The sequence below is a fragment of the Synchiropus splendidus genome, chromosome 19 (genome assembly GCF_027744825.2).
Source record: "Synchiropus splendidus isolate RoL2022-P1 chromosome 19, RoL_Sspl_1.0, whole genome shotgun sequence".
In the NCBI taxonomy this organism is placed as follows: Eukaryota; Metazoa; Chordata; class Actinopteri; order Syngnathiformes; family Callionymidae; genus Synchiropus; species Synchiropus splendidus.
Window position 1 is genome coordinate 11,948,956 of NC_071352.1, and position 16,135 is coordinate 11,965,090.

At 43.8% G+C, this 16,135-nt stretch overlaps 1 protein-coding gene across 2 annotated transcripts in view; it reads left to right on the forward strand.

The window, feature by feature from the left end:
- The window catches only part of znf385c (zinc finger protein 385C), a 148,058-nt gene that overhangs the window by 103,495 nt on the left and 28,428 nt on the right, over window positions 1–16,135 (forward strand). For both annotated transcript variants that reach the window (XM_053850821.1, XM_053850822.1), the window contains one exon: window positions 10,473–10,615. In XM_053850821.1, the coding sequence (XP_053706796.1) occupies window positions 10,473–10,615 (143 nt within the window). The remainder of the gene's footprint in view (window positions 1–10,472; window positions 10,616–16,135) is intronic.

Consider the following 16,135-nt stretch of genomic DNA (forward strand, 5'->3'; position numbering starts at 1 on the left):
ACAGCCACTTTCCACAAATAGGCTGAGCTGCGTGTGCGTTTGAAGTCTCCCGCTCTTACCTGCGTTTGTTTTGAATCCTATTTTTGCTCCTGAAACATTTCACTGATCTTTGATCATGGGCTGAGTTGAACATGGAGGTCGTCTCTCTATGCTAGATGATGCCCACTTATACCATGCTTCCAGCAGTGTGAAACATTTCCTTCATATTAAATATTATAGAAACATTATATATAGAAACGTTCTTATCAGTTGGAGTCCTAGCACCACAATCTAATTGCTTCATGTTCAAAGCCTTGGAGTCTTTATTTTCAAAAGAAATCCAGCTCAGGAAGTGGTCAGCAAAAGCTGCTATAAAATGGTTTTTTTTATATACCTAAAAATATCTCTTTAAAGTCCTTGAAAAGATGATGATGAAACATTACCAAGAAGATATTTTATCCAAGAGTTTCTCGTCTTTTTGCTCAAAATGCCATTGAACACCTGCCGCTGTTGAATGCATTGAATGAAACTTCATGGCCGGCATGTATCAAAGATGTCCCTCACAGCACAAATGCTTTTTTGACGCTGATGCTCCTCCATTGGATGGTTAAGAATATGCCAGAATACTTGATGTTTTTGACCCTCCTAGGATTTGGAGTCCAGAGCTGTGACTTACATTCAGGATTTCAGCACCTTGGTGTTGTGTATATGACAACAATAGCCACATTCAGGGACACTTCCAGGCATTTTAAGTTCTATATATTTCAATAAGTAGAACGAAAGGAGCGCCTCCCCATGGTTAACCCGAGTCCCAACTTCTGGCGTCTCTTTTACATGGCTTCATGTTATGCCGCGGAGGCTGGAACATGTGCATCAATGGAGCGGCTGATGCGGGAAAGGCTAACTTCGGCGTCACCCTTGGACGCAACGGTCTCTCAAAATGGTCGCTACTTCAGCCTTGAGAGTGAGAATGTGTTGGTTTTTTTGCGTGAGAGTGTCGAGAAAACACACGCCTAAGTGCTACATGTTTTTGCCGATTATCAGGCCGATTATAGTTTGGGAATCTCATGAGAATAAGGGCCATGTTCACCTCTTTACTAGGGATCGCAGAGCTCATCCATCCTGCCTGGCTGTTTGGGCCGCTGCTTGTTGGCACCTATAGAAGGTCACCTTTCCCATCTGATCCAAACAGCTGCAGGTTTCGTCCATATATTATAGATACTTAACAAGCTGGAGGTCATGCCTATGCGTGTCCCTTCTTGTTGTGTTGGAGGAGTGTGTGGCCAGGGACCAGGATTCACTGAACAGTTGATTGTAGACAACAAAGAATGTTTTTTTTTTTCTGGACGGTTGAACTCGCTCATCTGAGTTTTGTATTATTCTTAGCACAAGGCTCTTGTTCCACATTAATGCATGGGTTAGTCAACGCTTCCTGTGCTGTCAGATCCGCTCTCATCAGTGTCCAGGACGTTTGCAGGGCAGCTGAGGGGCGGTGACAGCAGATGCACGCGTAGCATCGTCCCTCTCTGTGCGTGTCACGAGTGCGTGCATATCTGGTGCAGAAAGGCTCCTGCCACCGACTTGCATTTGTGGAGGATGGAGGCAAATAAACCACCACCTTTCATTGAACAAAAAGCTCTCGTTTGTCATCGTACATTTCATGCAACTTTCCTGCTCTCAGTATGGCAACTTTTTAAGGCCCTTGAAGATACATTTCGTGTCTTTTCATAATCCTATTGAGCTTATAAATGGGAAGCTAATTTTGGCATCATTCATGAACCCAGTACTGTAAAGCACGTCACTCCACGTTGCTTAGCAACAATGGCCTTCAAGGGTGTCGCTACATTTTATATAGTATGGAAAGTGTTGTACAAATAAAGATTGAATAATGGATGTGTGCAACACAGAAAATAAAAGCCTTTGCTCGGCTGGAGTTAATCACCTGTGTTTGCTCTTGTATCTCTGTGATGCCTGCCCACGCTGAGCGTCACCAGAGAGGTCCTTTTTAAATGACTGACCCCTAACAAATTCTGCTTTGTCTTCTGAAATGCTCCTGTTCCCACTTGATCCTTGATTTCTGTCTTTGTACGATCAACACAGCGTGACAGAGGGGGAACCTGGAGGCTGCAAAATTCACATCCAACTGCTGGATTTCTCTCTGGTGGGACTGTGTTCATGTGTTTGTGAATGGTGCGTGTTGGCTGGTTTGGGGGGGAAAAAAACAGCCCTTTTCAGTAAACACTGTAGCTGGATGCTTGCAGAGCAGGTTGTGAAATGATCATTTAGACCATAGGTGTCCAACCCAAGGCCAGAGGGCACAGTGTTTCATTTGGTCCACAAGGATTTTAGGAAGACAAATGCAAAATCCAGTCATAAACGCTCCTTAATCTAAAGTGGAACCATGAAAAAAACCCAAGTGTCTGTTGTGTATATGTATGGCCACACCAAATGCGATGCCAAACTACATTTATACATGTAAAGTCAACATAGATTTGAACAGGGAATGCGACAGGTGTGATGGCCCAGACAATGAGGAGAACCCAAGAGCATAAAGTATTGAGAGCCTGACGCGAAAAATCGCACGAGTAAGGTTTATTACGAAAATGGCAGAGCCAACACAAATGGGACACGGTCCAAAACAGATAACTGAGAGAGAATCCAACGGAGCGAGCTCAGCCGAAATCCAGGTAGCCATAAAAGAGGTCCAAAAACACACTGACAACGGGTCGGGCACCAGTGACAAGGAACTAAGAAACAACAAAACATATATCAGAATAAATGTACGAAAATTCTCAGGCGTTATTGCAGAAAAAAGAGCAAACCAGGAAGTCAAAATATAATGAAAATCCGTTCAGAAGGGGAGTCCAACCCACACCACAATGAAGAAACTGGCGCTGCATCAACCTCCAACTTCTCCTTAAGAGGTGACTGCAGCTGCTGATCGCGGCCAACACTCAATAACGACAAAAACACACACAGGAGCAGGAAGTAACTGACAAAAATAAAAGCATGGGGGGAGGGGCTGTGACAACAGGGGCGTTTCAAGCATCAAGATTTTACACTGATCTATAGTGAGAGGGCAAATTCATGTACTAGATGAAGTTAAGCAGAGGAGAAGCTGACCATAGTGGTTGCTGGAATTCATACTCAACAAGCTGATAGCTCCTCTTATGGACCCAGTGGGCAGAGACAGTGTGTCCAAATCTATTCTTTTTTTTTTGCTTTTAATGCCAGAAGAGTTGACAAAGGGCCGCCATGTTGACTTCCCACTGACTTTAGACCGGCCCCCAGTAGATTGAGCTACTACTCCAATGCGCCTGGAGAAATGAAGAGTGTCACCAAGTCACCTTCAGTGAAGAGACGGAGAAAGAAGCTGATCTATTTTGACATGTGGTGGTTTTGTTTTGCTTCTTGTATGCGGCCATTTTTGTCGTAGTCATATCTAAGTGTAATGATGAAACAGGGAAGATATCCTGTCCAATAACATGGGCATTTTTTAAAATGGGAAACAGTATGTGGTAGGGAATGATTCTAATCTGACAGCCAGAAGTCAAAAATATTTACTGTGATCTACTTTATGTTACCTGCTAGTGGTCATAATAATTCAAATGATATCGTTAAAATCGTCGAATCGTTGAAACTAGAATTTCAGCTTCATCTTAGTATGTTTTTTTCTCCTCCTACCAACTGTATTCTGTATTCAGTTAGTTCAGTTCGTCTCTCTATGCTCTGGTCTTGACACGGTCTGACTACTACATGTGTCCACCCAGGAGACATGCTTAAGCATTGCCAGTGTTTTATTATCAAACCTAACCGTAGCCACAAGTGTTTACCCCAAATAGTTTTAATAGCAAGTTAAAAGTGTCGCATATCAACTCTAGCAGCTTTTGTCTCTGTGCAGAGTAAATGGAAACATAATAATGAAACAATAGAAATCGCAATTTCCTTGGCACAATAGACTTGTTAAGCTCAGGAGAAGAAGGTGGAGATCAGTGCTCCGGACTCTGCCCGCCTGCTGTGCCAACATCTATCCAACATAATTACACAAGGCCACAAATAGAAAGGCACTTTTCTTGCCTCTCCGGCCATTCGGCTTCCTCTTCTCTGGCCACAATCTTCTGCCAGCCTTTCTTCTGTGTGGGGTTATTTAGATGGTGAAGAAGGCAATTTGTCAGGGAACAAAAGGAGTGGTGGAGGGACGACGGGAGAATTACAGTTGAAGGAACACTTCTGACAACGGATGCCTTTTAGTGTTAGCTTGAGTTGTAACGTTGGCAGGTGAAATCGTGGGTTTTACATTGATCACAGTTTGTGCAAGCTACAGACTCCAGAATGCACACTTGGATCTTTCAAAATGGAAATAGCTGAAGCCAAAATCTTTGCGGTTGAAATGACGATGTATCTTGAGGTACTGCTACCCATTGCTTTCATGGTCCCACAATGTTACAATGTTAGTTTTTGATGCAAGTGAAGGTCAATCTGCCGTCGAGGTTCAAGAAATGTTGTGTATTTCTGCATTTTCACTCATGGAAACTGCGCATTTATGGTGCCAGGAGTGGTCTCAACTATCCTTAGCACAAAATGTCTATCAGATTCTAACTTCACCCTGCAGTTGCCTCTTCATCCCTGGGTCAAAGGAGGACAGTTCCAATTTCTCTCTCATCATCGCAAAAGGAGTCTGACCCTAATCGATTCTTTCGGACAGCGAGGGTAAAGTTTTACAATAGTTTAATACAAACTACTCAAATAATTCACTAACAGTAAGGATCAAAAGAAGACGTCAACACCAGAAGCGGAGCGAGGAGGACACACACGTACGGAGGGGTAAAAACCTGAAAACAGAAAGAACAGGTGAACAAAGCTCTAACCTGAAAACCAGGACAACTGAAACGCACTCGGACCCTCAGCTCACGAGGCCAAACAACTTAAAGCGCTCGATGGTTCTACACACATGAGGAAGACGATAGAGGAGAAACAGAAAAGGCGAGTACAAAATAACACTCACACACGATCAATGGAAGGCTTAAGAATGAAACGAGAAACAACTAAAATCACTGTAAATTTGGAAATACAAGAGATCGGAGTGTCAAGAGGGAGAGTTTTACCATCAGACACAAAGTGACCATCTGGCAAAGCAGCCTGGAAATCAGTGGAATGAGCTCCAGCTGTGCTGCCATTAAGATGGATGGAGTGGGATGAGAACAGGAAAACAAGGCACGAAACACAGGAAGTAACAAAATAAAAAAACGAACTATGACATTCTCAGGGCGCACGCCAGTCTTTTTCAATGACCGTGACTTGGACCCTTTGTCTTTCATGGTATGTTGGACCCAATGCGGAGGTAGCTAGCAGTTCAGGTTCAAACAAAACACGTAGCCCAATAGTTCCTCAGAGGTGAATGCAAAGCGGCGGCACGGCATGTGCAGTAAAGCAAAAGGAAACAAGGCGTGTGAACGATGAAACACCCAGAAGACCGCTGTGGCTGGCACCCACTTTGTAGACGTGACCTTCTAGCCGTGCATTCAGGGACACTCCGTCCCCGTTGAACGCTGATATGGATCTTGGTTGCCTCCAGCCACAAGCTATCAAAACAGAACACAAGGGCAGAAAAGGAAGGCAAAATCTGGAACTGGTGTTAGCGCACATCCAAAGCTAAAACATTTGTGTCGAAGGCGCTACAGCAGAACAAAGAGCTAATATTGCTTTTGTCTGTTGAGTGCAATCCTCAAGGGTGAACCGCCTCTCTGCGTTCTTGTGTAAAACAGTGTCAGACAAGTCGCCGCCACCTGCGCCGAAGTGTAAATATTCTCTGTGAATAAAGTCTTTATCAACAAAGCAGGAGAGCTGCGTGAAGTTCTCCGGCCCTGATGTTTGTTCAGGGATTCGGTGGACAAACACACTCGTGAATAGATGTGATGTGACGCCTGCTGTTGTGTAAGATGTAGTGAGTCATGAGACGGAGGAATTGTTCTGATGGACGGAGGAGGAGACGGGGAGGGGGGAGGGCTGCCCCCGGGAGTAACTGGCAGAGGCCGTCAGATCATCTGGGAGAGAGAGAAAGAATCTGGACATTTGGTTTCAGGCCTTGTCTCACCTGCCAGTGGTCATCTGGATCTAAAACCCCTAGTCAAGTGTAAGTTCATGCGAAGCCGAATGCAGATTCTGGTCAGGGGGAGCATATGTGCTCATGAACCCACGCAGACACGTATATGATGGCAGACGAGTGGGAACTGATGCGGCGTGATAGAAGGAGGTTATGCAGAGCTGCAGGGTGGGAGCAGTCGAATAAGAAATGTGTCTGACTGGAATGACACAGCGAATGTGCCAAACGCAAAATTATACTCACTCTATCTCACTTGTGGAGCTATTTGTTCTCAAAGATGCCTCAATGTTTTATATGTGTGGCGTTGCGTGGATTCCGGCTGCGCCTCCGCGGCTGCTGTGTTATCTTCTGAAGAGGCAAACAGACAAACTCTGATTTAATAAGATGCCTGGGGAGTCACAGGGAGGTGAGGAAGCACCATCACCGTCCTGCCTGCGAGCGCAGCCGTACTCTGATAGGCCTGCCAAGAGGATGCTTCCTGTGTGCTGCATGTGCGAGAGATTTCCCGCCGGCTGCTGCCCACGTGTCTGCAGGCTGCGTCCGTCCTGCGCCGCATCTCTGGGTGTCAGACAAACGGCAGAGTTGAGCCCACACATGGCAAGCGCAGACCCAGGCAGCATATGCTCTGAGCTTTAGTCCCCCCTCTTTACCACCCACCCACGGTGCAGACATACACATGCCGTCAGCGCCAAGTCCACAAAGCTGAGCGCCAAACTTCCGACGCCGATCGTGCTGCTTTCCACTTGGTGGAGGATCCTCTCGATAACGTAGGAAGGTGAACTACTCTGGAGATGCCTTTGGAAATTGTTCCAAGTTGGTTGAAGCAGATAATAAGCTGCAACTTCACATCGCTCGCCCGAGTTTATTCACTTTGCTGGTCATGTTGTAAATGACTTGAGTGAGGTCAAACTCAAGCCAAGGAGTAGGCAATTGTTGCGGTTGTCTGTGTTTGTGAAATAGCTGTAAACTGAAACAAAATGTATTATGTTGCTCGGCAATGGGACTCTGTCCAATGCTGCTTTGCATTTGGGCGCCCCTACGCTGGTGGTATGGTGCAGTGTGACTTGCAATGTCACAGGGTTTCTGCTACACATAAACAATTATGGTGCACCGCGAGAGCGGTGTACGGGAGCGGCCATTCCTTCCATTCCAGAATGATGATCCCTTTGTTAAGGATGAAATCTCACGTGATCCAACGTATTAAAAGAAAGTGTAAACATTGGACTGGATCATGCATCTTGGAAGTGGACATTATTATGGTGTTTTTCAGCTTTTTTTAACAGCAAAATCCTGAATTATGAACATTGCTTTATTGATTTGACTGTAAGCTGTTTTTATAAAGTGATGTAAAGTTCTCTCCTGGGGGTGAGGGGTGGTGCGCCACAAGCAGATGTCTGTTTTTTTTGTTGACCTTAAAGAGATGAATGATTTAAAGCTACGACAGTACATGAACAGGGAAAGCTGGCGGGGATTCTTGGCACTGCTAACCACATGCTGCTGCTCTGATACTCGAGCCACCCAGTATTGTAGCTGAATGGAAACCGTACTCTCCTAGTTGGTGTCCAAATCTGTGTCCTTCAAATTCCTCAGCTGTCTGTGGCTTTACAAAGAGGTCTTTGCAATGTGCGGTAAGATTAAAATTGCTTTGAGTCTTGCTGTTTCGTGTCGCAAAAAGTGAACAGTAACATTCAAGATAGACCGTTTTTTTTTGAGGGAGAAAGGCAGTGTATGGGTCAAATTTTGACCTAAATTCTCACTGTGTTTGCCTAGGATATCGAAAGAATCCCACACTGGCGAGTGAACTCGCTGTCGCTGAAACCCCTGTCACGCGAGTTAGCTGGCAGCTAACGCCGCTGTGCAGGGTCACCAGGAGACGGGGTTGTTTTCGAATGATAATGGATTATTCGCACTAGGGCTGAAAGATGTACCATTATCGTATTGATAACAATATATGAACATTCAAGGAGTCAATTTCGCCGAATCAACTACCCTTATGTCCCCCGCTCGGCCCCTTTCAGAACAAACCGAGGTCATTTCCTTCTTGCTGTAGATTGACAGCTAAAGCCTGATTATGGCGGAAATCTGACGTTTTTAATTTTGAGTTTTTAAAAAAAAATGTTAAATGGTGATGTCAATATATTTGCTTCATTCATTTTATCGTACACACATTTTAACTATTTATTTATTTTTTGTATAGCAATGAGCCCTTATTCAATCAAACATTACATATTGCCAGTAAAATGGATGAAGATGAAATTTTAAAAATGGATGTTTTACCAAAACGTCAAAATGAAAAACGACTTGACTTGAAATTCACATTCGGAACTAATATTTCTGGAAGCATCTACTGCTATCTGCATGAACGCGGACTCTCAGGTGTTTGGTCGGTAATCCCAGCATCTGTCGCTCATATATCTTTTTTTTTTTTTCCTCCAAAGCCAGAATTGCTGCCTTTTGCTGGTGATCAAGCAGCGGGTCCAGCGCCTCATATGTGGACTCACATGATTGGCACACTTTGCGACGGCCGCGGTGACCTGCTGCTGACATCGATGATTGATCCTAGCGCTGGGATAAGTGCCTGTGCACCGCCGTGCTCACCGGGCCGCTGAAACGCAGCCAAGCGGAAAATTAGAAATCTCTTCATCCCCGCTCCATTTGAAATCCGATATCTCCCATCTTCCTCTCCAGCACCTACCTTTCCTCAGCCAATAAATCAGTAATTAAATGATGTGTTTGTGGGTATGTGTGGACACCTGGGGCATGTGGCCGTCCTCGTGACGGGGGGGGTGGACTGTGGTCTGTCCGCTTGTGAGGTGATGAACTGTACTGAACACCAAAGCATCCTGCTGTGAGACTGCAAATTGAAGCGTTACAGTTGTGATGCATTTAAGAAATGAACCTGGACATTTAGCTCTTTGACTTCTCAGGACTTTCTCCTTGTTTTAGTGTTGTATCTGGTTTGTGTCGAGAGATTCCTGGTGCAGAGAATGGCGGAGCAATGAGCCCCCCTCTGGTACACAGCATAGTCCCATGGAGATATCGATTCATTTCTACAGGTGATTGAGACAATGAAGTCTGAGCTAAAAAGTTCTTTTGTGTTGCTTGGCCAAGGAACATGAGTAGTTTAAGTTGTGAAGAATTGTGAATTCATGAAAAGTGTGTTGTATTTAATGACAGCATGTTCACAGTTTGTAGTTTCTCCAAGTTGCATGGCACGAACTCACATGGACATAGACTGTTCTTTTCTTGAGTATTAGAGTGAGAAGTTTTTTGTACACACACACACACACTTGTTCCTAAAAGTATTCTGGATGTCATATAAAGGTGTAATGTTGCCTGGAGGAACGAATAAATCAAAGTCAAGCCTCCGCTGAGTGCTGCACCTGGTGTGTGTGCGCTGAAAAACCTTGTGTTTAACCTTAAAATGCCATTTATTCAAGATAAATTCTCTGCTTGCATGCAAGCCTCGGACCTAGCACATTATTCTTTCAGTGAATATCAGCTGGAGGTTCCCTCGATTGGTTGTTTTCCTTATCCAGATTCCAAATGTGAGGAAGGTCAAGGAGGGGCAGAGATCCCCATTTGTTTGTACTAAGCAGTGTGTGCTGCATGGATTTGCGTATGTTGAGTGATGGTCACACACACCACACATCTGTCTACACAAACACACAGACACTGAGTTCAGCTCAAGAACGGTGCGCAACACAAGAGCATCGTCCGATTACTTATGTCAAACCACTTTTGTTGCAATGTCGGTGCAAAGTGCTCTGTGCACAATCACTGCTGCACCAACCTTTGAAACTAATAAATAAACATGCGTTTTTGGTGTGATTAGTCTGATATTTCATAAACAAATTTCCATTTTCTCCTCTGCAAAATTGTGTTGATGCAGCTGTTGTGTTGTTTGTTGCAACAATGTGGCGAAAATATGAATCTAAATATTGCAATAGGAACTCTTTCTGGTTTCCAAATGTTAATTTAAAAATTAAAACAACATTATTTTCGCTCATTTATGCTTCTGATACACTATGTGTTATGAAAAAGTGAAATCTGAAGTTCCATAATAGTTAGTCTAAATGACTGGACTGGTGTTTATTGTGGAGTAAAGTGTTTAAAGCATTATGATTTTGAGCTACCACTACATCTATTCTGGTTAATACTGTTGCTCTGCGTGAAAACATTGGAGAAATAAATAGTTGTATAATAATGGGTTGAGAACTTATTCTTATTCTCATTCTTATTCTTCTTATCTAAATTCAAAGTGGATTCGAGACATCCAAGTCAAAACGTTGTCGCAATCCTATCAAGTAAGCTGTGTTCTTTAAAAATGATTCATGTGAAATGCGTGACAATGTATTGATAGTCATTCATTTGCCTCTGTTCCCTCCAGGTACCTCCGCCCAGGGCAGCCCCCTCCTCGCCTCCCTCCCCGTCCCCGGGCGACCGGTCCAGCCTCAGCTCGACCTGAAGCACCTCCTGCCCTTCAGGCTGAACGGCTCCTCCCCGCTCAGCCTCTTCCCTAACTTCAACACTGTGAGTTTCACCGCCGCCGCTTCAGTCTGAACCTCGCTGTTGTCGCTCTCATCGCGGAAATAAACAAGTAGACGAAGCTGCGTAATGGAGCGAAACCAATTCCTCTATGAAATTTATCACTGGTGACAAACAAAAAGCTCGGCGACAACTCGTTGACATAAATGGAATCACGGCGGTGGAAATATGAAGAGGCTGGAATGCTTTCATTATTGTTTGTTTACAAGTTTCTATTGAACTGGAAGACGTGTCTCTTAAGACCGTGCTTTCTCTTCCTTAAAGAAGAGAAAGTGCAGTGCGGAAGTAGTTAAAATATCACTCTCACAGTACTTGTGTTGACCCACAAATTTTGGCGTTCGCTGTGTTTGAAAAATTGAGAATTTAACAGGAGAATACTGTACATTGTCAGGTCAGTTCATTTGTTTTATTAAAGTGTATTAAAGTGTATACATGGCTGTAGTAACTGTGCCTGGAGAGCCTCCACTTCAGGTCTTCATTCTGATTCCTCTGTTGCATCTGTCACCGCTTCCTTTTTTAACTTTGTTCTCTGCGTCATCAACGCATTTCAGCCTTCTTAGCGATGATGTTCACCTTCCCTCCGCGGCGAGAATTATAGATCTTTGATCCTTTTGGTGCAGCAGCTATTGTGCACGTATGTGTGTAGGCGCCTGGCGCTTCTTTGATCCTGGTTTTATGTGATCAGTATCCTTGGTTTGTGTGTGAGATAGAGTGTGTGGAGATCCTTCATCGCGCACTGCAACTCCATTTTGTGGAGATGAAACATCAGCAGGCGCCGTCACACCTTCAGAGTGAGGAGAAGAGGAGGCAGACTGTCCCGGCTGTTTATAAGTGGAGGACACGTATGAGTGGGCGGACGAGACATAAACCACTGCGGTGCGATGAACATGTGGGTTTGGAAAAGTCTTCCGCCTGCCGTGTTGTTTATTCACTTAGAGCCTGCCTACCTCTTTGAGTCATGTGCTCATCTACAGATCCCTGTAAAGGACCTAGACCCTCCCACACAACCAGGTCTGCAAAACTTTTTCAGTCGGTTAGAATTTTTTTTTTTTTTAATTCAGTCAAGTTCTTTAAAATAGCTTCTCTCACACCTCAAATACTCAGCCAGAGGAACCATTATAAACTATTCTAAACTTTCACAACAGCGAGGTGTCAAACTCAAGGCCCTCTGTCATGCAAGCTATGTGGTTCCCATTATATTTCCAAGGGGTCCAATATGGCACCAGTGTGACAGTGCCTCAACTGGTGCCATCCTCCAGTTGCCACTGTCCACATGTTGCATGTATCACCACGACCTCAGCCGCTGGAACTGTCAATAGAGAACTTGCCCTAAAACAAGTGAGTCGTTTTTGAAGATTTTGAACAGATTATATGAACCTTTTGTTTTTGCGATTGAGGATCTGAATAAATGTAAGTATTAAACAAGTGTTTTGGAGGTCGGACATGAACCTATACTTTCATTGTCACATGGCATGTAGCGGTACGGCTATAGCGCTCACTGAACTCCATTACTTACCAGCCAGTTCATATGGACCACTGACACAACACTCTTTAAATGCGATAAAATTTCTCCAATTCATTCAGAATATTTGTCCATTTATTTGAACCAATAATACGCAAACAGTGTTCACTTTCAACCCTTGTAGTTGGCTTAAACTCAAATCAAAGTTCCCCCAAATACTAGTTTCCCAACAATGCATGCTGTTTGACATGTTGCAATTCTAAACGTCAAGTCTGGAAAATCAGTTAAAACACTATTGGTGGGAATTATTTTAAACATGGTGGCTGTTGGTGCATCAAGACATGCATTAAGAAGCAGAGTTAGTCGTGGAAGAATGCACATTTGCATTTAAATACTACTTTTTTCAGCCTCTCCACTTGCACTGGGGTTAAATTTTCTTAACTAACTTTTGCGTCATACAACGCACTGAAAAAAGCATCACATTCTGATGGTGCCATACTGTAGACGTCACTGTGAGTGATGCACACGCTCTTTTGAGACGCAACTGTCAGGACAAGGTGGGTCAATTGAAAGCCTAATATGTCAAGATGTGATGCGGAAGACTGACTTTTTCGTCAATAATTGACGCCAAAGTCCACATGAAAATATTTGACACCAGAATGGCCCCTTATGTGACTGAGTTTGGCTGCTTTAGAGTATTTTATATTATTGAAATGTCTCATATATCTCGCAAAGATTTCATTCTGCAGTACATTGATTTATAAGCGTTGCAGTGCCGCATGAGGATAACAAATTACCATTTTGAGAGTATATTCCAGATTCTTTATTTGTCACTGCACAGTTCTGACTGGTATTTTGAGCCTATAATTATTTTTCTTTCAGTATTAGCTCTTGTCTGTTCCGTCGTGTGCCTCCCCAGGTGCTGTGCGATAAGACAGATTGTGTTTTCGCTCCAGTGTCTCTCCGTTTTTGCCAGTGATGTCACATTTTTCTGACTGGGACCAGTCGCTCTGTGGGAGTCTGTGGTTGCTATAATCTGAGCATATTTTTCTGAATGAATATGAGGCTTAGTTTTTCTCTCTGACCCTGTCACATTACAAGTTTGAATAGGCCCTGAAGCCGCGGTGATGTAGGGCCCTTGGAGCAGATCAGGTTCTGAATGCAGGAATCACGCTAAGTGCAGAGCTCGCATCAAATCAGTGTCGCTTCAGTCCCACGAGCTGATGATTAGCCTCCATAACACACAGCGCGACAGAGCAGCTGTGCCATTAATCACAAAGTCCATTCAGCAGCCAGAGACGGGCTTTTTTCTGCTCTGATAACACACACGTGGTCCCGGACATGTGCGGAGGGGGGTGGAGATGAATGCACCTGTCTCCAAAACTAAATATCTCTGGTTCCTCTGGTGTCCCTTCCGACGCACACACACATACACGGGTCTTTTTCTCCTTGTCTACCTTCATTCACCCTGAAACCCCATCAGAATCCCGGTCGCCCGACTCAGGATCGGCTCTGTCTGCACCAGGATGACAGGGGGAGGACGGAGGTTTGGGACAAAAGGTGCTTTTATAGCAGGCTGTTCGGATGGCTGCGGACACACAATGGCTACATTCTTCAGCTCCTTAAACAAATAGCTGCGAGCTGGCCGCCCACCGAAGGTGGACAGGGGAATGAGGAGCCTGTGCTCCGGGGAGAAGGGGGGTCCCAGAGGAAGGGTTCAGACAAATTAAGGTGAGGAATCTGCAGGTGTGTTGAGGCTTCCGCTCTCTAGAAATCTGTAGAACATGGAGCAGCAATTGTCTTGTTCGTGGTGGGGGGGGCGATAGAGAAGGGGCCCCGAAAAACTGATCAGGTCATTCAGTGGCCACCAGAGATGCTACATGGTCCGTTGAAAGACGAAACTTCAGGGTTTGTTGCACTCATCAGAATGTTTCCCCAAACAATAAATCTCTTTTAGCAACACAGCTACAGAGAAATGCAACGATATAATGAAGACAATGTTACGTTTCATTATTTTAACTGGAGTTAGTTAGACCGATATTATCGGCTTTGTGGCTCACATAGATGGCTAGTGCGATAGCTTGCGTTAGCATACACCAACACAGTAGACAAAAAGCAAAGCTAATATTAACCGCTACAAAGTTATTGGAGTTAAATTCATCTTTGGCAACTCTTTTCTTCTGATGAGCAAAGTAAAAGAATATTAAAACTGAAATCAATCAAAACAAAAAAGGTTTATTTACTCTCATGTTCTGATAATCATGGCGACATATCAAAGCGCTCAAGCTTGCTCTCTCACCCAATTTAACTCCAAAATAAAGCTGACAGAACTAAGTCAGTGGCGCTGTCAACACAATAATGTCCTGCAGAGCATTTGCAAAAGTGATACAGCGCCACTGACAGGTCTGGCATGTGCACTACATCCTTTTCAAGTTAAAAGCAGATGTGTGTATTTATATGTTTAGGGTTTGTGCATTGTTGAATACCCAGAAATTGCAAAGTTAAACTCACTTATCCATTATTTATTTTTTATTTGAATTATATACACATGTAATAAACATTTGAAATGCAATGCATGTTTAAGTATAGCTCAGGAAGACAAGGAGCTACAGTTAAACATGGACTTCAGCTCGATGTTTGATGCAATACCTTTTATCATGTTGGAAAGTTGTGATGACAAAACTTCAGTCATCACTCTTCAGTGACTCAAGTTGTCTGGGAATCTGCAGTCAACAGCATCCACGCCTAAACATGGACATTTCACTGGTCAGCGGTAAGAATTGCTCCTCTGACCTTTAGGCCCAATGCAGCCGGTTCTGAGCCAGATGAACTGGGATGGTTAAATAAGCCTGTCAAGTGAAGCCATCGGCCAAAAAAAGAAATCAGATTCATTCCTGATGGAGCTTTTTACGGTGTTGTGAAGATATGAATCGTCTTTGCGAGATTACGATCTTCATCTGTTGGTGTGTGGCGCTGGATTAAAATGGCATCTCTGGAAATCATTGATGGCATTTCTTCATCTTCACCCTCTGGAGCTTTTAATCTTTTGAACAGAGATAGTTAGACAGACAGACAGACACAGATAGGCAGATAGATATAGATAGATGGATGGATAGATGCAGGGACGTGATATTTGTCTCAGTATCCAAGAAATGTGAGCAGCGTTGAGCACTCTTTGGGGTTTAAAAAAAGTTCAAGTTTAAGTGGTTCAAAAGGGTCTGGTAGCTGCTGATAAATCTCCTCACTTGTTTAAGGTAAATGAAGTATTTTTAATGGAATAAAACTGAAATAGCAGCATGCTAATGAGCGCTTTTGGCGAAAACATAGAAGGCCATTCATTTGTTTTTTCACATGTCGCCAAAGGGAATATCACAGATGCATAAAATCCCGCCTGCGCCATCGCTTTCACTTTGTTCCAGATGTGTTTTAACAGATAAACACTCTGGTGTTTGTTGTTAATTTTATGATGAGTATCTTGATACGCCGTGACTGAAGCCTGCTGCCTCTTTGTTTGCCTGCCGGTTGTTATTTTCCTTTTTTTTTTTGAAGGCATCAGATCTTTACTCTTTAACACAGAGTGCATGTTTTTGCCTCTGAGGTATTACTGTCCATGAAATTTAACATCCATGATACAACCTGCATCGCTGCTGTTTGAAGTAGTCCTGCGCTTGTTTATCTGCTCTGGTAACTAGTGAACGTAGAGGCATTAAAAACAGAACACGGGAAGGCAAGGTCACTTGGAGGACAAATGAAAACTGGACATGAGTGTGGAGATGGAAACGCCAACTATTGGTGTACATTTGTTTCTGAGTGGTTCTTGCATGTGGCTGGTCAAAGTTCTTGTTTTAACGTTTACATAAGGTTGTCAGAAAGGTGTTTACTTGAGCAGTCTAGATAGATAGATAGATAGATAGATAGATAGATAGATAGATAGATAGATAGATAGATAGATGGATGGATGGATGGATGGATGGATGGATAGATAGATAGATAAACGGACGGATGGACGGACGGACGGACGGACAGACAGACAGACAGACAGA